This window comes from Mesocricetus auratus, unplaced genomic scaffold, assembly GCF_017639785.1.
Source record: "Mesocricetus auratus isolate SY011 unplaced genomic scaffold, BCM_Maur_2.0 Super-Scaffold_100031, whole genome shotgun sequence".
Classification (NCBI taxonomy): domain Eukaryota; kingdom Metazoa; phylum Chordata; class Mammalia; order Rodentia; family Cricetidae; genus Mesocricetus; species Mesocricetus auratus.
This window is the reverse complement of record NW_024429212.1, coordinates 17768095-17789776: the sequence shown is the minus strand read 5'-3', so window position 1 is coordinate 17789776 and position 21682 is coordinate 17768095. Positions and strand designations below refer to the sequence as shown.

Here is a 21682-nt window from a genome sequence, read left to right as displayed (position 1 = left end):
GAATTTTCCTTCATATTTTAACATAAGGGGGCAACTGTTTCTTGGTTATTGATGCTCTTCTGTAATCATGACTGGGACTGAGGAAAGATGGTGTGACTAAATCAGGCATGGTTCTAAGGTTCACTGAAGATAGTAACTTAAACTTTGCACCATTTTCTGGTACTATATTTTAGGATACTGTTGGGAAGACCATAATATTGAAGAACATTTTCAGAATTCTAGAAGACATGAAAGGTAATTTTCATGTGCAAGCCAATATAAATGTCCCTCTGAAAAAATTATAATGTGTCCTGGAAGTTTGAAACAAAAGCAACAATGTAAATAAGCACAGCTTTGTGTGTATGTACTGGTGATTACTAAATTCTCACAAAACCATATACCTCAATTTCAGGTAGGTGAATTGTATTTTAAACATGTTCTTTCAAGAAAGAAGACAAGGAAACAATGTCTTAACGGATATCACCATTTGAATCATAACACCATCAGAACTGTGCTGTAAAACTGGGAATCTTTTTATTTTTATATCATTCATATTACAGAAGATATACACATTGAAGAGGTAATAAGTATATTTCAAAAACATTCTAGTAAACAAATAGACCATAGCAACACTAGTGTTGCTCGTATACTTGTTGTGACTGTGCTAAGTTTAGTGAGAGGGGCAGAGTAAAGAGTCAAGGGGCAGTTGTTATGAAGAAACCTTAATCCCTATACCATGTCTTTGAGGAAAGTCAAACTGTGTGAATTGGTATGGAAACTTTTTATTTGTTATTCTTCCTTTACTAGGTATATCACATGTCACTCTGGATAAAAGCCATATAAGCAGAAATATGGAAAAATGTAATATACTTCTCTCTAAGAACAATTAGAAGATCTGGAGCAGTCTCCACATTGAGTTTACTTATTGAATTTGATGCAAGTGTAGAAGTAATTGGTATTCCAGCTTCAACTCACACTGCAGAACACCCCTGTATACTAGGACTGTGTAAATATTTCTGTTTGTCCTAGTTCATTTGACAAATGTAGTATGAGTCAAAGTATAAAAAAATTTATAAATGCAATAAAAGTGATAAAGCTCTTAATTTTTCCAGTTCTCTTCAAATACATGAAAAATCTCATAGAAAATAGATTATATAAATGTGAACCATGTAATAAAGGATCTTACCATCACAGGTGTCTTCAAAGATGCAAAACAACCCTTAATGAAGAGGAACAACATGAGTATAAACACAGTGATAAAGCCTTAAGATCTGATTTCTCTTTATAATTGGACCAATTGGTAAAATTAATTCATACAGATATAAAAAGACAACAGTGTATTGAGTGTGGTAATGGTTTTACATGTGCCAATTATCCTTGCAGGCATGAAAGAAGTCATACTGGCGAGGAACCTATATATATTCAACATGTTAAAGCCTTTGCATGTGACAGCCATCTTCAAAGACATGAAAGAACACATACTGGAGAGAAACCCCATGAATATAATCATTATGGTACAGCCTTTGTAAATCACAGTCATCCTCAAAATCATGAAAGAACACATACTGGAGAGAAACCCTATGAATGTAATCAGTGTGGTAAAGCCTTTGCATGTCACAGTCATCTTCAAGTGCATAAAAGAATGCATACTGGAGAGAAACCCTATGTATGTAATCAGTGTGGTAAAGCCTTTGCATATATCAATAGCCTTCAAAGGCATGAAAGAACACATACTGGAGACAAACCCTATGAATGTATTCAGTGTGGTAAAACCTATGCTCGTCAGAGTGCTCTTCATATACATAAAAGAACACACACTGGAGAGAAACCTTATGAATGTAATCAATGTGATAAAGCCTTTGGATATATCAGTAGTCTTCAAAGGCATGAAAGAACACACACTGGAGAGAAACCCTATGAATGTATTCAGTGTGGTAAAGCCTTTGCACGTCAGAGCGTTCTTCAAATACATAAAAGAACACACACTGGAGAGAAACCCTATGAATGTAATCAATGTGATAAATCCTTTGCATGTCATAGTCATCTTCAAAGGCATAAAAGAACACATACTGGAGAGAAACCTTGTGAATGTAATCATTGTGGTAAAGCCTTTACACAACATAGTTATCTTCAAATGCATAAAAGAATGCATACTGGAGAGAAACCCTATGAATGTAATCAGTGTGGTAAAGCCTTTGCACATATCAATAGTCTTCAAAGACATGAACGAACACATACTGGAGAGAAACCCTATGAATGTAATCAGTGTGATAAAGCCTTTGCTTGTCATTATACTCTTCAAATACATAAAAGAACACATACTGGAGAGAGACCCTATGAATGTAACGACTGTGGTAAAGCCTTTGCATGTCACAGTCATCTTCAAAATCATGTAAGAACACATACTGGAGAAAAACCCTATGAATGTACTCAATGTGGTAGAGCCTTTGCACAACACAGTCATCTTCAAAGGCATAAAAGGACACATACGGGAGAAGAACCCTATGAATGTAATCAGTGTGATAAAGCCTTTGCACATATCATTAGTCTTTAAGGGCATGAAAGAAGATACACTGGAGAGAAACCCTGTGAATGTAATCAATGTGGTAAAGCCTTTGCAAGTCACAGTCATCTTAAAAGGCATAAAAGAACACATACTGGAGGGAAACTTTATGAATGTAATCAATGTGGTAAAACCTTTATACAATATATTAATCTTCAAATGCATAAAAGAACACATATGGGAAGGAAAGCCTTTGCATGTATCAGTAGTCTTCAAAATCATGAGAAAAGTCATAATGCAGAGAAACCCCATAATCCAGAGTTAAAAGGACAGTGAAAGAAACACACTTTGGTCCTGAAACCAGAGGCAAAGAAACACATTCTACCCCTCACCAGCTGAGCATGAAACTAACCAGTCCCTGAGCAGGAAAGCTGGATCTAGGCACCCAAATCCCTACAAATCTCAACTGAGAGCCCTATTTGACCTCACCACCAGCCAATCACCAAAACTCTTGACCATTCAGGCCAAATGTCAATAAAGGAAACAGACAATAAAGGAACAAAAGACCCATCCCACAGAGAAATCATAAGGAGCAACAACTGTACCTATAACTATCCCAAACACAGATGGATAAACAGTAATGTAGCAATACATTTAACAAGATAAAGAGCAATATGGCATCACCAGAACCTAGTGGTTCTACAACAGCAAGACCTTAACATCTCAACTTGGATGAAGCAGAAGAAAACAATCTTAAAAAATAACTTTATGAAGATAATGGAGGCCCTTAAAGAGGAAATGAAAAATTACCATAAAGAAATCAAGGAAAAGACATACAATTGGAAAGAATCAATAAATCCCTTAAAGATAGCTGAGAAAAAAATAAACAAACATGTGAAGAAAACAGTTCAAGACTTAAAAATAGAAGTAATAAAAAAATACAAACTGGGGGAATTCTAGAAATGGAAAATATGGGTAAACAAGTAGCAACTACGGATACAAGCATAATCAATAAAATACAAGAGATGGAAGAGAGAATCTCAGTTATTGAAGATAGAATAAAGGAAATAGATTCATTGGTCAAACAAAATGTAAGCTCCAACATTTCTTAACACAAAACATCCAGGAAATGTAGGACAGCATGAAAAGACCAAACCTAAGAATAATACGGATAGAAGAAGGAGAATTCCAACTCAAAAGCATAGAAAATGTATTCAACAACATCCTAGGACATGTCTATGGAGATACAAGAAGTTTACAGAACAACAAATAGACTGGACCAAAAAAGTTACCTCTCCACATAATCAAAACACCAAATAAAGATACAGATAAACATACAGAGCAGAAAAGGGAGAAGACCAAGTAACATTTTTTTTTTGGTTTTTCAAGACAGGGTTTCTCTGTATTGTTTTGGAGGCTGTCCTGGAACTCGCTCTGTAGAGTGGACTGTCCTCGAACTCACAGAGATCCGCTTGCCTCTACCTCCCGAGTGCTGGGATTAAAGGCATGCACCACCAACGCCACTTGACCAAGTAACATATTAAGGCAAACCTATCAGAATCACACACAACTGTAAAAGGAAGCTTTTCCTTGAGAGAAGCCTTCCCGCCAGCGTGGTTCTAGAGCCGCATCAATCCCAAATAAATGCACAGGAGGCTATATTAATTATGAAGCTGTTGGCCTTGCTTGTTTCTTACTGGCTAGCTCTGACTTAAGTAATTACCCCATAATTGTTAATCTAAGTATGTCTCTTACCGGAGAAGTTTCCGGGCTTCCTACCCCATGGCGTTACATCTCGACTCTTTCATGTTTCTCCTTCCCAGAGTCCTCCTGGACTCCTAGTCCCACCTATCTAGATTCCTATTGGCTCAACAGTGCTTTATTGACATAAGACTTCCCCAACACACAACTTCTCCATAGAGACTGTGAGAGCCAGAAGGTCCTGCACATTTTGCGGACATTAAGAAACCATGGATGCCAGCCTAGACTGTTATACCCAGCAAAACTTTCAGTCACTGTGGACAGAGAAAACAAAATATTCCGTGACAAAACCAGATTTAAACTACCTATCCCTGTCCATCCCTACAGAAAGTACTAGAAGGAAAACTCCATCCCAAGGAAGTTAGCTGCACCCACGAAAACAAGCAATAGATAATCTCACAGTAGGAGTTCCCAAGGAAGGGAAATGCACACACACTATACAAACAACAAAACCAAAAAAATAACAGGAATTAACCATCACTGGTCATAGTACCTCTTACTATCAATGGTCTTAATTCACCTATAAAAAGACACTAACAGAATGGATATGAAGACAGAATCCATCCTTGTACTGCATACAAAAAAATACACCTCAACTTCAAAGGCAGACATTGCCTCAGAGTAAAGGGTTGGGAAAAGACTTTCTAATCAAATGGACTCAAGAAACAAGCTGGTGTAGCTATCCTAATATCTAACAAAATAGACTTCAAACTAAAATTAATCAAAAGAGATGGAAAAGGATATTTCATATTTTTTCACAAGAAAGATCAATCAATATGACATCTCAATTCTGAACATTTATGCCCCAAATATAAGGGCCCCTGCATTTGTAAAAGAAACATTACTAACACTTAAATCACACATCAAATCCTACACACTAATAGTGCAAGACTTCAGCACCCTACTCTCACCAATGGACAGGTCTGCCAGACAGAAGCTCAACAGAGAAATAAGGAAACTAATAGATGTTGTGATTCAAGTGAACTTAATAGACTTCTATAGAACATTCCACCCAAACATAAAAGAATATACTTTCATCTCAGCATCTCATGAGCCTTCTCTAAAATTGACCACATACTTGGTCACAAAGCATTAAAAAAAAAATCGGGATAACCCCGTGTATCTTTTTTTTTTTTTTTTTTTTACTCAAACTGATAACAAAAGTTGGTTAAGATTTTTTTTTTTGAGGAACTACATGCTTTATTTTTTTTATTAATTTTTTTTATTTTCCATTTTAAATTTAGATAAGAAACAAGGTTGCTTCACAAGTCAGTACGAGGTCCCTCTCCCTTTCCCTCCCCTCCTCCCGTGCCCTCCCCCCATCACCCCCCCCGTTATCCCCTCATTCCCCCAGGGAGGGTGAGGCCCTCCATGGGGGTGTCCATAGTCTGTCATTTCATATAGGGCAGGGCCTAGACCCTTCCCCAAGAGTTCAGGGTGAGAGTGCACCTCACATTGTTCTATGGGAGTCCAGAGACCGTGTGTATACTTGGGATGGGTACTGATCTGCTGTCCAAGGCTCAATAGATTACCTAGGCCTCCTCACTGACACCCAGATTCAGGGGGTCTTGATCAGTCCCATGCTGGATTCCCAGGCTGATGCCTGGGATTCAAGAGTTAACCTTTGTCTGGCCAGCTGTTTCTGGGGGTTCAACCAGCCCAGTCTTAATCCCTTTGATCATCAGTCCTCCCTCTCTGATACTGGCTTTCTTGAGTTCAGCTCAGTACTTAACCAGCCAGTAAATGAAGTTTCTGTTTCCCAGACTCTCTGGCAATAGGATTGTAGGCTGGCACTCCCCAGATCTATGTCTAAAATCCATATATGAGAGAGTACATGCCATGTTTCTCTTTTTGTGACTGGGTTACCTCACTCAGGATGGTTTCTTCTAGTGTCATCCATTTGCCTGCGAATCTCATGATTCCATTATTTTTTTCTGCTGAATAGTACTCCATTGTGTAGATGTACCACATTTTCTCTATCCATTCTTCGGGTGAGGGACATCTAGGTTGCTTCCAAGTTCTGGCTATTACAAATAAAGCTGCTATGAACATAGTGGAACAGACATCTTTGTTATATGAATGGGCATCTTTTGGATATATGCCTAAGAGTGCAGTTGCTGGGTCTTGTGGTAGGTTTATTCCCATTTTTCTGAGGAATCTCCATACTGCTTTCCAAAGTGGCTGAACCAGTTGGCACTCCCACCAGCAATGGAGGAGTGTCCCCCTTTCACCACATCCTCTCCAGCATAAATTGTCATTGGTGTTTTTGATTTTAGCCATTCTGACAGGAGTGAGATGGTATCTCAGAGTTGCTTTGATTTGCATTTCCCGGATGGCTAAGGATGTTGAGCACTTTCTCAAGTGCCTCTCAGCCATTTTAGACTCCTCTATTGAAAACTCTCTATTTAGTTCTGCAGCCCACTTCTTAATTGGGTCCTTTGCTGTTTTGGAGACTTGCTTCTTGAGTTCTTTGTAAATTTTGGAGATCAACCCTCTGTCAGATGTGGGATTAGTGAATATTTTTTCCCATTCTGTGGGCTGCCTTTTTGTCTTGCTGACTGTGTCCTTTGCCCTACAGAAGCTTCTCAGTTTCAGTAGGTCCCATTTATTAATTGTTGATCTCACTGTCTGTGCTACTGGTGTTATGTTCAGGAAGCTGTCTCCTGTACCAATTTGTTCAAGGGTACCACCCACTTTCTCTTCTAAGAGGTTCAGTGTGGCTGGATTTATGTTGAGGTCTTTGATCCATTTGGACTTAAGTTTTGTGCATGGCGATAAACATGGATCGATCCGCATTTTTCTACATGCCAGTCTCCAATTATGCCAGCACCATTTGTTGAAGATGCTTTCTTTATTCCATTGTATATTTTTAGCTTCTTTGTCAAAGATCAGATGTTCGTACGTGTGTGGGTTAATACCCGGATTTTCAATTCGATTCCATTGGTCTGCCTGTCTATTTTTGTGCCAATACCAAGCTGTTTTCAGGACTATAGCTCTATAATAGAGCTTGAGGTCAGGGATGGTGATGCCTCCGGACGTTGCCTTGTTGAACAGGGTTGTTTTGGCTATCCTGGGTCTTTTGTTTTTCCATACAAAATTGATTATTGTTCTTTCAAGGTCTGTGAAGAATTGTGCTGGGATTTTAATGGGGATAGCATTGAATCTGTAGATTGCTTTTGGCAGGATTGCCATTTTTACTACATTGATCCTACCTATCCAAGAGCATGGGAGATCTTTCCATTTTCTGAGGGCTTCTTTAATTTCTTTCTTTAAAGATTCAAAGTTCTTACGATACAGGTCTTTCACTTGTTTGGTTAGCGTTACCCCAAGGTATTTTATGTTGTTTGTGGCAATTGTAAAGGGTGATGTTTCTCTGATTTCTCTTTCAGCCCTTTTATCATCTGTATATAGTAGGGCTACTGACTTTCTTGAGTTGATCTTGTAACCTGCCACTTTGCTGAAGGTGTTAATCAGCTGTAAGAGTTCCCTGGTAGAGTTCTTTGGGTCATTGATGTAAACTATCATATCGTCTGCAAACAGTGAAAGTTTGACTTCTTCCTTCCCAATTTGTATCCCCTTGATCCCCCTTTGTTGTCGTATGGCAATAGCTAGAACTTCAAGTACCATGTTGAAAAGGTATGGAGAGAGTGGACAGCCTTGTTTTGTTCCTGATTTTAGAGGAATTGCATTGAGTTTCTGTCCATTTAGTTTGATGTTGGCTGTTGGTTTACTGTATATGGCTTTTATTATGTTTAAGTATGTCCCTGTTATCCCAGATCTCTCCAAGACCTTTATCATGAAGGGGTGTTGGATTTTGTCAAAGGCTTTTTCAGCATCTAGTGAGATGATCATGTGATTTTTGTTTTTCAGCTTGTTTATATGGTGGATTACGTTGATGGATTTTCGTATGTTGAACCATCCCTGCATCCCTGGGATGAAACCTACTTGATCGTGGTGAATGATTGTTTTGATGTGTTCTTGGATCCGATTTGCCAGTATTTTATTGAGTATTTTTGCATCAATGTTCATGAGGGATATTGGTCTGAAGTTCTCTTTCTTGGTTGTATCTTTGTGTGGCTTGGGGATCAAGGTTATTGAAGCCTCATAGAAAGAGTTTGGCAAAGACCCTTCTGCTTCTATTGTGTGGAACACTTTGAGAAGAATTGGTATAAGCTGTTCTTTGAATTTGTGGTAGAATTCTGCACTGAGGCCATCTGGACCTGGACTTTTTTTGGTTGGGAGACTTTTGATGACAGCTTCTATTTCCATAGGGGTTATAGGTCTATTTAAGTTGCTTATCTGTTCTTGATTTAGTTTTGGCAAATGATAGCTGTCCAGGAAGTCATCCATTTCCTTTAAATTTTCGAATTTTGTGGAGTACAGGTTTTCAAAGTATGACCTAATGATTCTCTGGATTTCCTCAGAGTCTGTTGTTATGTCCCCCTTTTCATTTCTGATTTTGTTAATTTGCGTGTTCACTCTCTGCTGTTTGGTAAGTTTGGACAAAGGTTTGTCTATCTTGTTGATTTTCTCAAAGAACGAGCTCTTCGTTGCATTGATTCTTTGTATTGTTTTCCTGGTTTCTACTTTGTTGATTTCAGCCCTCAATTTGATTATTTCCTGGCGTCTACTCCTCCTGGGGGAGTTTGCTTCTTTGTGTTCTAGAGCTTTTAGCTGTGATGTTAATTCTCTGGTATAACTGTTTTCCTGTTTCTTCATGTGAGCACTTAGTGCTATGAACTTCCCCCGTAGCACTGCTTTCAAAGTGTCCCATAGGTTTGGGTATGTTGTGTCTTCATTCTCATTGAATTCGAGGAAGTCTTTAATTTCTTTTTTTATTTCCTCTTTGACCCAGGGATGGTGCAGTTGAGCATTATTCAATTTCCATGAGTTTGTAGGTTTTCTGCAATTTGTGTTGTTGTTGAATTCTAATTTTAAGGCATGGTGGTCTGATAAGATGCATGGAGTTATTCCAATTTTTTTGTAGCTGCTGAGGTTTGATATGTTGCCAAGTATGTGGTCGATTTTTGAGAAGGTTCCATGTGGTGGTGAGAAGAAGGTATATTCTTTTTTATGTGGATGAAATGTTCTATAGATATCTGTTAATCCCAGTTGGGTCATTACTTCTATTAGACCCTTTGCTTCTTTGTTGAGTTTCTGTCTGGTATTCTTGTCTAGTGGTGAGAGTGGTGTGTTGAAATCTCCCACTATAACTGTGTGGGGCTTTAGATGAGATTTAAGTTCTAATAATGTTTCTTTAACGAATGTGGATGCCTTTGTATTGGGGGCATAGATGTTCAGGATAGACACTTCATCTTGGTGGGTTTCACCTGTGATGAGTATGTAATGACCTCCTTCATCTCTTTTGATTGATTTTATTTTAAAGTCTAGTTTGTTAGATATTAGGATTGCTACCCCTGCTTGTTTCTTGGGTCCATTTGATTGAAAAATTTTTTCCCAACCTTTAACTCTCAAGTAATGTCTGTCTTTGAGGGTGAGGTGTGTTTCTTGTATGCAGCAGAAGGAAGGGTTCTGTCTTCGAATCCATTCTGCTAGTCTGTGTCTTTTTATGGGTGAGTTAAGGCCGTTAATATTGAGGGATATTAATGACCATTGATTGCTCATCCTTCTTCGATTTGCGATGGTTGTTGTTGGTGGAATTATGGGTGGAATTTCACCCCTTTGTTCTTTTGGCTGTTGGTAGAGAGGGATTCTCTAATGCTTATGTTTTTCTGGTTGTAGTTAGCTTCCTTGGGTTGGAGTTTTCCTTCCAAAATTTTCTGTAGGGCTGGGTTAGTGGACACATATTGGTTGAATCTAGTTTTGTCATGGAATATCTTGTTTTCTCCGTCTATAGTGATTGAGAGCTTTGCCGGGTATAGTAGTCTGGGCTGGCATCCATGGTCTCTTAGTGTAGGTAGAATATCTATCCAGGACCTTCTGGCTTTCAGAGTTTCCATGGAGAAATCAGGTGTAATTCTGATAGGTCTGCCTTTATATGTTACTTGACCTTTTTCCTTAGCTGCTCTTAATATTCTTTCTTTATTCTGTATGTTTGGGGTCTTGATTATTATGTGGCGAGGGATTTTTTTGTGGTCCACTCTATTTGGTGTTCTGTAGGCTTCTTGTACCTTCATTGGCATGTCTTTCTTAAGGTTGGGAAAGTTTTCTTCTATGATTTTGTTGAATATGCCTTCTGCCCCTTTGAGGTGGATTTCTTCTCCTTCTTCTATACCTATTATTCTTAGGTTTGGTCTTTTCATGGTGTCCCATAATTCCTGGATGTTTTGTGTTAAGGATTTGTTGGATTTAAGGTTTTCTTTGGTTGATAAATCCATTTCTCCTAATGTATCTTCAACACTTGAGATTCTCTCTTCCATCTCTTCTATTCTGTTGGTAATGCTTGTATTGGTAGTGCCTGACTGTTTGTCCAGCTTTTCTATTTTCTGCCTTTCTTCAGATTGTGTTTTTTTAGTGACTCTATTTCAGTTTTCAACCCTTGCAGCGTTTGCATTGCTTCTTGCAATTTTCTGTTTATCTGTTCGTCCGTTTGTTGCCTTTTATGAATTTTTTGGTTTGTTCTTTCTTCCATTTCTTGCATTTTTTGGTTTGCTTTTTGTTCCATTTCATGGATTTTGTGCTTTGTTTCTTCTTCCATTTCCTGCCTTTTTTGGTTTGTTTCTTCCTCCATTTTTTTCATGTTTTGCTTTGTTTTTTCTACTATTTCTTGCATTTTTTGCTTTGTTTCTTCTTCCATTTCCTGCCTTATTTGGTATGTTTCTTCTTCTAATTCTTGCATTTTTTGCTTTGCTTTTTCTTCCATTTCTTGCATTTTTTGCTTCATTTCTTCTTCCATTTCGTGCCTTTTTTGGTTTGTTTTTTCTTCCAATTCTTGCATTTTTTGGTTTGTTTTTTCTTCCATTTCTTGCATTTTTTGGTTTGTTTTTTCTTCCATTTCTTTGAGGGATTTTCCAATATCCTCTTTTAGGGCCTCTATCATTTTCATGAAAGTGCTTTTAAGGTCGTTCTCTTCTGCTTCCTTCGCGTTGGAATATTGGGGTCTTGCTGGTGTGGAGTCTCTAGAATCTGGCGGTGTCATATTTGTTTTTCTGTTGCTGACTGTGTTTTTGTATTGTCTCTTTCCCATCTCTTCTTCTAGTGGGTGCAGAAAGAGCCCCTTCCTGGTCTGGGGACCAGAGTTCCCTTTGGTGGGTGCTAGTAAGTCCAGTAATCTGGTGGTTCTTCTATGCCTTGTCCAAATGCTGGTCCGTGGGTAGAGAAGAAGAACAGGAATCTGGGGCACTTAGCCTCCTACCTGGTCCCCTGGACCCTATGCTGGGTCCTGTTGTACCTGATCCGGAACTGCTACTCCCCTGGTCTCCCTGGCTCCTGTAGTTTCCTGGTCTCTTTGGTGGGAGAGAAGATCTGGAGTCTGGGGTGCTTGGCTCCCGCCGGGATTGGGAGCTCTGTGCAGTTCCCAGGCGATCTGCAGGCTCTGGAACACAGGCCGGGAAGCTGGCCTGTTTACCTGATGCTCCCGCCGGGATTGGGAGCTCTGTGCAGTTCCCAGGCGATCTGCAGGCTCTGGAACACAGGCCGGGAAGCTGGCCTGTTTACCTGATGATGCCAGAGGGAGAGCTACTTCCCTGTACTCCCAGCCTCCTCTCCTTTCCTGGAATCGTTGGTGGGAGAGAAGATCTGGAGTCTGGGATGCTTGGCTCCCGCCAGGATTGGGAGCTCTGTGCAGTTCCCAGGCGATCTGCAGGCTCTGGAACACAGGCCGGGAAGCTGGCCTGTTTACCTGATGCTCCCGCCGGGATTGGGAGCTCTGTGCAGTTCCCAGGCGATCTGCAGGCTCTGGAACACAGGCCGGGAAGCTGGCCTGCTTACCTGATGATGCCAGAGGGACAGCTACTTCAACCCCGTGTATCTTATGGGATAAAGTTACAATTCAACAACAACATGAACTACAGAAAGCCTACAAACTCATAGAAACTGAACAACTCTCAACTCAGTTACCACTGGGTCAAGGAAGAAATAAGGAAATTAAAGACTTCCCTAGGATTCAATGAAAATGAATACACAACATACCCATACTTATGAGACACAAAGAAAGCACTGCTAAGAGGAAAGTTCATAGCACTAAGTGCCTGTATAAATAAATTTGAAAAATATCACACTAACTTAACAGCACACCTGAAAGCTCTAGAGCAAAAAGAAGCAGACAGATCTAAGAGGAGTAGGTGGGAGGAAATAATCAAACAGGGCTGAAATAAAAATAAAAACAAAAAACAATGCAAAGAATGAAACAAAGAATTGGCTCTTTGATAAAATCAACAAGATAGACAAACCTTTATTCAAGCTAACCAAAAATCAGAGAGAATATCAAAATTAACAAAATCACAAATGAAAAGAGTGATATAACAACAGACATCGAGGAAATCTAGAAATTCTTCAGGTCATACTTCAAAAACCTATGTTCCACAAAATTGGAAAATCTAAAAGAAATGGGCAATTTTCTTGATAGGTACCACATACAAAAAAAATAAATCAAAATGGATAAATAATATGAATAGACCTATTACCCCTAAGGATATAGAAGTAGTCATTAAAAGTGTCCAACCAAAAGAGACCAGGGCCAGATGGTTTCAGCACAGAATTCTACCACAATTTCCAAGAAGAGCTAATACCAATTCTCTTTAAATTGTTCTGCACAATAGAAACAGAAGGAACACTGCCAAATTATTTTGATGAGGCTACAGTTACCCTGCTACCCAAACCACATAAAAGATGAAACAAAGACAATTACAAATCAATCTCCCTTCTGAACATTGATGCAAAAATAATAAAGTACTGGCAAACTGAATTCAAGAAAACATTAAAAACATCATCCACCATGACCAAGTAGGCTTCATCCCAGAAAGACTGGGATGGTTGAACATGCAAAAATCAGCCAATGTAATTTAGCATATAAACAAACTGAAAGAAAAGAACCATGTAACCATATCGTATGTTGAACAGGCCTTTGAGAAAATCCAACACTCCTTCATGATAAAGGTCTTGGAGAGATCAGGGTTACAAGGAACATATCTAAACATAATGAAAGCAATATACAGTAAGCTGACAGCCACCATCAAATTAAATGGAGATAAACTCAAAGGAATTCCACTAAAAGCAGGAACAAGACAAGGCTGTTCACTCTCTCCATACCTATTCACTAGAGTACTCCAGAGCAGGAAGACAACTAAAGGAGAACAAGGAGATTCAAATTGGAAAGGAGGAAGTCAAACTTTTGCTGTTTGCAAATAATATGATAGTATAAATAAGTGACCCCAAAACCTGTATCAGGGAACTCCTGGGAAGGGGAAATGGATGAGATCTCCTGGATAAGCTGGGGTGAGGGTTGAGGGGAGGGGATTGGGGATGGGAGCATGATGGAATTGTGATGGCCGAGTTGGGTGAGGGGAGAGCAATGAAAGAGATATTTTGATAGAGGAAGTCATGGGGTTAGAGAGAAACCTGATGCCAAGGAACCTCCCAGTGATCCACAAGGATGACCTTAGCTAAGGCTCCTAGCAGTAGTGGAGAGGGTGTCTGAACTAGCTTTTCCCTGTAATCAGATTGTTGACTACCATAATTGTTATTATAGAACCGTCATCCATTAACTGATTGAAGCAGATGCAGAGATCCACAGCCAAGCTCTGGACTGAACCCCTGGTGTCAAGTCAAAGAGAGGGAGGAGGGATTATTATATGAGCAAGAGGGCTCAAAGTCATGATAGGGAAACAGAGTAGACCCAAACTTGTGGGAGCTCACAGACTCTAGACAGCTAGGGTGCCTGCATGGAACCAACCTAAGCCCTCTGCACATAGGTGATAATTGTGTAGCTTGGTCTGTTTGAGGCCCCTATCAGTAGGACCAAGATCTGTCCCTCGTGAATGAGCTTGCTTTTTGGAACCTATTCCTTATGGTGGGATGCCTTGCTCAGACTTGATGCAGAGGTGAGGAGCTTGGTCCTGCCTCAACTTGGTATGTTGTGCTTTGTTGACTCCCGTGGGAGGTCTTACCCTTTAGGAGGAGTGGATGGGGGTATATAAAGGAGGTGGGGGAGGCACGGGATGAGAGGAGGGAGGGGAAAATGGTTGTTTTGTAAAATAATTTTAAAAATTTTATTAAAAAACATTTAAACTGAAACACTTCTCATAGTTTCAAAATATATTTATGCTGGAGGAAGAAAAAAGTGAAGGTGGAGATCACTGCACTGTGGTTTCTATTTTGAAACATTTGAGGTAGATTCTAAAGTGTACTGCGTGCGTGGCAAATCGATTAAGTGAAGTTTATCTTGTTGGTCCTTCTATTTCTTCTGTGACTTTTGTTCATCTTCTGTTTTGCTTATACTTAGTGATACATAATTTTTCTGCTGTAATATATAGAGTGGGATTCCTATCATCTAAGTGGTCCATTGTTTATTTAAATATCAGGCAGTATGTTATTATACTTTTCAAGTAAGGTTGCCTGTGAAAGAGTGGTGGGCTGTTGTTCCTGATTTTGGTTTTCATATTTTCACAAGTTCCCTTGAGATTTTGTTGTTTGTTATTCAGCCCAGCTTGGATATCAGTGATGATTCAGGGATACATTTGAACTTATGATCCTCATGTGTCCACTTCCTGAAAATAAGTCCAAGGGTAGATGATGTACTTCTAATGTGTGCTGTTTTGTCAATACTGTTTAATAAAGTTGATATTAAAATGCTTAATAGAAGAGAATACAGGAAACATTAAATACTTCACGTATTATTCAAAGCAGCATTTTCATTTATTTGGTAGAGATGTAATAATGTGGGATAATCAGCAATCAACTGTGTCTCTCATATAATAGCTTGATGTTCTGTGGGGAATATACATATATACTTTATCCATGCTTCTCCTTCTCCCCATTAGTTAACCATTTGGAATTTCATCTTGAAGCACTGCCTGATTATATAATGGCACTAAGATTTATTTTATTACAAACATTTATGGTGTGTGTGTGTGTGTGTGTGTGTGTGTGTGTGTGTGTGTGTGTGATTATGGGTTTGTAGACCATGGCAGATATGTGGAGACTAGGAGACAGCTTTGTGGTGATCAAGGTCAGGTTTCTATTCTTGCTCATCACCGACCTTTCTCACTGAGCCATCTCACTGGTGCTCAAATAGGATTAGTAGAAACATTACATTGTAAACTATTGTCTTCTTTTGAGCTTGTAATCATAATTTCATACAAGGCTAGAGGAACACAGGACAATTTGAATAATAAATCCTCTTTGCTTATCTAAATATTCTCCTATTCATTTTTCTAAATTTCTTTATTCTGAGGACTAAACTTATTTATAACATGTTCTCAGAACCATAATTGAATGCCAGGGAATTGCTTCCTTCAGTAAAGATGGGTGCTGCTAAGCCTGATGACCTGAATTCTATCTTTGGGTAACCCATAATATTCCTAGAAGTTTTTCTCTTACTTCTACTTTGGGCATTAGCATATGCACATGCCTACATCATCACATACATAAATAATTTTAAAATCTAAATAAGTAACATTGAGGTCATTTACAGCCAGTAGATTCCCTAGGTTTCATCACTAGAGCAAACATAGGGGAAGTAGATAATAGACACCTGTAAGTTGTCTGCTAAGTGCTACATACACGTCATGGCACAGGTGTATACACACAGTCACAGTGGGTGACTCATGGCACCACTGAAAAGTCCTGCTCTGGTTAATATTTCACCTTACATAAGTTAGTATATCTAAGGTTGAGGGAGCATTGGATGGAATCTCAGGGTATGGATAAACAAGGTATTAGGGAAATCTTGTAATCCTCCTCCTCTATAAGATAGAATGTTGAGTCTCATTACCATAGACCTAATATCTGTTGTATAGTTCTGTTTGTTTATTTGCTGTGACTGTGGCCCAAGATCTCATATAGGTAACCACAGCTGTTCTGCTCCATGATAGCAGTGGTGAAGTCAATCTCAGAGTGAAGAGATATTCTATATTCCACCCTTTCCTTCAGATCTTACATTTTGTCTGCTTCTCTTCCATTATGTTACTTAAGAGTTGGAGAGGGTGTTATATACATAAATATTTTCTTCTACTTAGGGCTGGAAATTTAGCAATTATTGCCACAGCAAAAATGTAGATCATAGCAACAGACACTTAGTCCTAGACACAAGCTCATTTAAAGTGCCTGACTCTAGTCATGAAATAATCCAGGGGAGTAAGCTAAGGTATTATAGATTCTAAGTTGTCTGTGTCCAATTTTAAATTGCTGAGAACTCCATTATTTAACATATCATATATACATACACAGAATGCTTTCCCAAGGAATGCATGTGTAACATTTCAGTAGTTGTAGTCCAATACATTCTATTTTGTAGCTCTGCCTTCTTCATTCATGAAGTTGCACAATTTAGAAAAGAATACTCTAATGGTAAATTAGTCAAAGCCTTGTCTGCAGAATGGTATCTAAAGCTCCAGCTTCAGGAAAGAAGACACTAAATAGCTTCTTTAGCCATGTGGTAGTGATGTGCACCTTTAATCCCAGCACTTAGAAGGCAGAGGCAGGTGAATCTCTGTGTGTTGCAGTACAGCCTGATATACAGAGAGACTTACAGGATAGCCAGGGCTACAAAGACAAACTGTCATAAAAATTTTTTAAAAAGAAACTAAGAAGAAAAGGGAAAAAAGACTTCTATGGATAAGCACTTTTTATTACATTACATTCTCCACATCTATCTATCCATCATATATCTATCATCTGTCTGTCTGTCTTTTTATCATATTAAAACAGCTTTCTAGTGGCTGCCAATCCATATACTATGTGCCAGTAAGAGGATGAATGTTAGCTTCATTTTGTCTTTCTAGATATAACGGGCACAGTGTGTGTGTGTGTGTGTGTGTGTGTGTGTGTGTGTGTGTGTGTGTGTGCATGAATGTATAGACATCCATCCATGGTTTGATACCATCCATATTAATCCATCCTAGACAATAGTGTGCATAGGCTGGGATTTACTTATATATTCTTTTAAAATAGTCAAAGGCTTCCTTGTAGACTAGGCCTACAAATTAGTATATTGTTCATCAATTATTTAGAGACCTCATTGTACTTCAGGTGGTTTCACAAAACCATCTCACTTCTGAAAAAGATAGGAACAATATGTTCTAGATCACACCTGCTTGAATATCAATATATTCAGCAGTTGGATCAGTTATGGGTCTCTAAAGAAAACAACAGCCATTGCCAAAAGATACTGGTTTTTATTATGGCCAACAGCAGCAGTAATCTATAGGCACAGCCACACATGTTTAGAGGGCAGTTTGACGGACTCATGTTGGTGTATCGCCACCTCCTAGCTTCTGGCTGCTGGGATTAAAGGTGTGTGCCTGTCTTCTATGGCTTGTGACTGACTTTGCTTTTCTGAATCCTCAATCAAGCTTTAGTAAGTCATAAATAATATATCACTACAATTCTCTTTTTTGTCTAATACAAAAAGAAGGCTACAACTAACATAAACTATACAATAAGTATATACAATATATACAGGCAACAAGTGCATCAACAATGTCTAGTGCATTTGCATTTGATAAGTTCAGAGAAAATATCCAGTCCATTTGCATTTGGCAATTCAGAGAAAATACTTCATCCTATCTTGGTGAGTCAAAAGTCTTGTATATAATTTATTTTCTATTCTAATTTGTATTATCAAAATACCTTTGAATACCTCTCAAGCCATTTACACTTTACACATCTTTAGTGAATTTCTTTTGAGTCTGATAAACAATGAAAACTGTACTATAGTCTTCAACTCCCTCAAGACCCAAGAAGGAAATAATATTAACTGAGTAAACAGGAAGTACATGCAAGCTACTTCCAGAAAATGTGAAAAATGGCAAAAACAGCTGGCTGCCTGGACAGTCATCCAAGATACCTCTGCCACATTGGAGCATCCATCTTCGGCCTATAGGCCTAACATATCTGACAAACTTTTATGTGAAGCAGGATTTTCTGGAGGACTGTCCTGCCTTGTCTTGGCAAGGTTTTGCAGTCACTCTCTTTTGTGTCTTGTTTGTCCATTTTAGACAACATACTGTCAGCAGTCAAGGCAAGAGTACTTTCTTGTCCAGTGGCTTACTTTTGCCACAAAGAAAGTAAACTCCATGTGAGTTTCCTCAATGCCTATCATCTTCTCTTAAGTAGATTGGTACTTCCAGGAGCAAACATGCCTCATTGTCATAAAAAATAAGCTATGCTATTAAGACATTTTAAATGTCATATTCTGTAGATCTCTGCATTGTTTGAAGACAACCTCTCACTCTAAAATAAACCTCTGTTTGTCTTTGAAAAACATAACTAATGTGATTACAAGTTCAATTGTAATAGGTGACTAATTACCTACATTTCCTTATTATCTTATATAGCTGGTAATATTAACTTTCAAGAACTAGAAATTTGCATTACATTGATGAATAAGCTTTATAGGTACAGTACCTTGAACTAAACTGGAAACACAGTGTACTTTAAAAAATGATTCTCAAATTTGTATTAATGTACAATACTTGTATGCAATATACAAAAGCATAATTAAGTGTAAAATATTTAAAAGTAGTTAGTTGTTTTTTAAACATAGATTCAATAATTTATCTTTTATCTCATCATTATGTCCTCTCTTTTTTCTTTTCATAGTAGATTCAATAATCTACCCTTTTATCCTATCATATCTGTATCCTTTTTTTAAAAAACAAAAACCTTTAATCTAATCCCTTGTTCAACTTTCTTCCTGACTGTAACCAACATTTTGTAACCAATCTCCCTAAACAATGACAAATATCCATAACACTTTGAATGACAAAAAAACACCCACCCCCTCTTGGGAATGTGGGCATCAAGTTCTTAAAGTTACTTCCTGCTTTCTGGGGGAAACAGCATCTTTAGGGGATCCTGAAAATAAATTTTTGGGTTAACTATCAAGCTGTATTAATTTTGTTCAGTCTCTGCATAATGGAAAAGTACAGGGCTTGTACTTGGCTAGAGTAGTATGTAAGGCTGAATCATCTCAGCTAGCCTCCTCAAAAATTGTTCTGAACAGTTTGTAGTCCAGTGCCAATCTTTAGTTGGTATTGTTCACTTTAAATGGTGTTATCATAGTCCTGGTGAAATTGTTGTGGGTTTCCTTCTTTGACAGGATTTCTGTGTGTTAACAGGCCTAGCTATCTTGAAATTCACTTTGTATATCAGGCTGACCTCAAACTCACTGAGATCTACATGCTTCCGCCTCCCAAGTGGTAGTATTAAAGGTGTACGTGATCTCCACCCAGCTTGGATTCAATTTTTTTTTTGAGACTTCAGAGATCACACTATTTCTTTCTTGATAATTTTTCCAGGTAATTTTTCTCTTCTTCTTTGGATACTTATTTATCCAAAGGTCTCAAATTCTTAAAGATCTTTGTCTTTATTTTCCTGAAAAGACAAAAAAACAAAACCCTTCCCTAACCCTAACTTCAGGGAAGTTCCTAATCTAATCTTTATTAATTTTGATCTATGGGTTCTCCTGAATTTTTTTATTTGAGCTTCTAAAGCTCTCCTATCATCCAGAACAGTATGTTTTCTTTCAGTAGGCATTAGGTTATTTAATTGTTCTGGGAAAGAGCTTCATCCATGGTGGCAGGAAATTAATGAACCGGTTTTGGTATAGGGATTTTGGTATGTAGACCTTGATAATCCCTTGCCAACCTACATTTCTTTGTCCAATGCCTGCCTTTGCCACACACCTTTTGCATAATCTGGAAGGGATGGGCATTCTGTTTGGATTATATTTATAAAAAGAATTGTTTCTAGAAATGCTTTGTTTACAATCCCTTTTCAAGTCACCTTGTCTGCCTCAAATAAAACATTTGACATTTTGATTTTTCTTTAAACCTCTTCAATTTAATCCCAGCACTCAGGAGGCAGAGGCAGGTGGATCTCTGTGAGTTTGAGAACAGCCTGGTCTACAGAGCAAGTTCCAGGATACACTCCAAAGCTACACAGAGAAACCCTGTCTCGAAAAACAAACAAATCCTCTTCAAATCACCTCCCCTCTCCATGTATCATCAATATGGTTGTGTGCTTAAATATTAACTATATCTCAAATCCAATCCCCTGAGGGTGCTGACTTTGCCTTTAAAGGCCTAAGTATCCTGCATTTTCAAAAGCCATTGTTTCAATGATTATTTTTCTAGCATCTGAGTCTGATCATTCGATTGACTGCTAATGACAGTCTTTGTAAGAAGTCTGTGAATGCTTCCTTTGGGCCCTGTATAACTTTTGTAAATGATTCAATTTTCTTTCCTGCTTCTCCAATTCTGTCCCAAGCACTCAAAGCTGCTGCACATATTAAACCCAAGAGATTATCATCATATTGACATTGCCTTTCTAAAGTAGCATAATCTCCTTCTCCAAGAATTTGATCTTGGGAGATACCTCTACCTCTACCTTTAGCCTTTTGTTCAATATTCTTATCCTCTTCTCTGAACCAGGAAGTCCATTGTAATTGTGGTCCAGGCTCTAGGACAGCTTTAATCAAATCTATTCAATCTACAGGGATAACCCTATTAAATATGTGTTCCACCACCTCCTAGCTTCTGGCGCTGGGATTAAAAGTGTGTATCTCCACTGCCTAATCTCTATAGTTTAGGGCTGATTTTGTTTTTCTAAATCTTCAGTCAAGCTGCAGAGTTAGGCTGTAGAGGCTTGTCCTGATTACATTATTATATGGTATAACTATTTGTTTCTGTCCAGCCTTCATCCCTCACATTGAAGTTTGGTTAGTGAAATAGTTGTTGCTCTGGAAACAAGCATTATTGAGTCTATGCAGCCTGTCAAACTGGAGAGTATGTTTCTTCCTAGCAGCTGTGTTACCTGATGCTAAATCTGTGAGATGGTTTGGAGTCTAGTTTTTGGTTTCCTCCTCAAGGGCGGAAGTGTCCTGTCTCACAACACCTTGAAACTATTACCATTCTTGATATTAATGGCCAGAGAAAACATTGTAGAAACTTAGGGTAAGTGCAGAACACTCTTTAGAAATGAAATTTAAAGACATAATTGAAAAGAAAGAATAGTTGAATGAGAAGAAAGGTGATTTGTTTGAGCTAGAGGCCTCAAAATGCCCTCTAACTTCTTATACCTCAACTCATAAAACTTGGAATGTTCCTCCTAAGTATGTAAAAAACATAATCTGGCAGGGGGCCATGTTGATGTGAGTGGCCTGTGCAGCACCTGAAGCCTTGGTGTCTGTGGTCCATGCTGCCACCAAGGGCCATGTTTGGGTCCATGTCCCTTCTGCAGGCAGGGGCTCTATTGATGTCTGTGACCTGTGTTACCACGAAGGCCATGCAGATGTCCATGGTCTGTGCTGCCACCTGA

General features: G+C 38.6%; 1 protein-coding gene and 1 pseudogene across 1 annotated transcript in view; both read left to right on the top strand.

Moving 5' to 3' along the window:
* The window catches only part of LOC110342283 (zinc finger protein 120), a 13547-nt gene extending 13309 nt beyond the window's left edge, over nt 1-238 (top strand). Inside the window, exon 3 of the mRNA XM_021231435.2 lies at nt 174-238. Within this exon, the coding sequence (XP_021087094.1) occupies nt 174-238 (65 nt within the window). The remainder of the gene's footprint in view (nt 1-173) is intronic.
* LOC121135094 overlaps nt 1-21682 on the top strand; it is a 21831-nt pseudogene extending 149 nt beyond the window's left edge.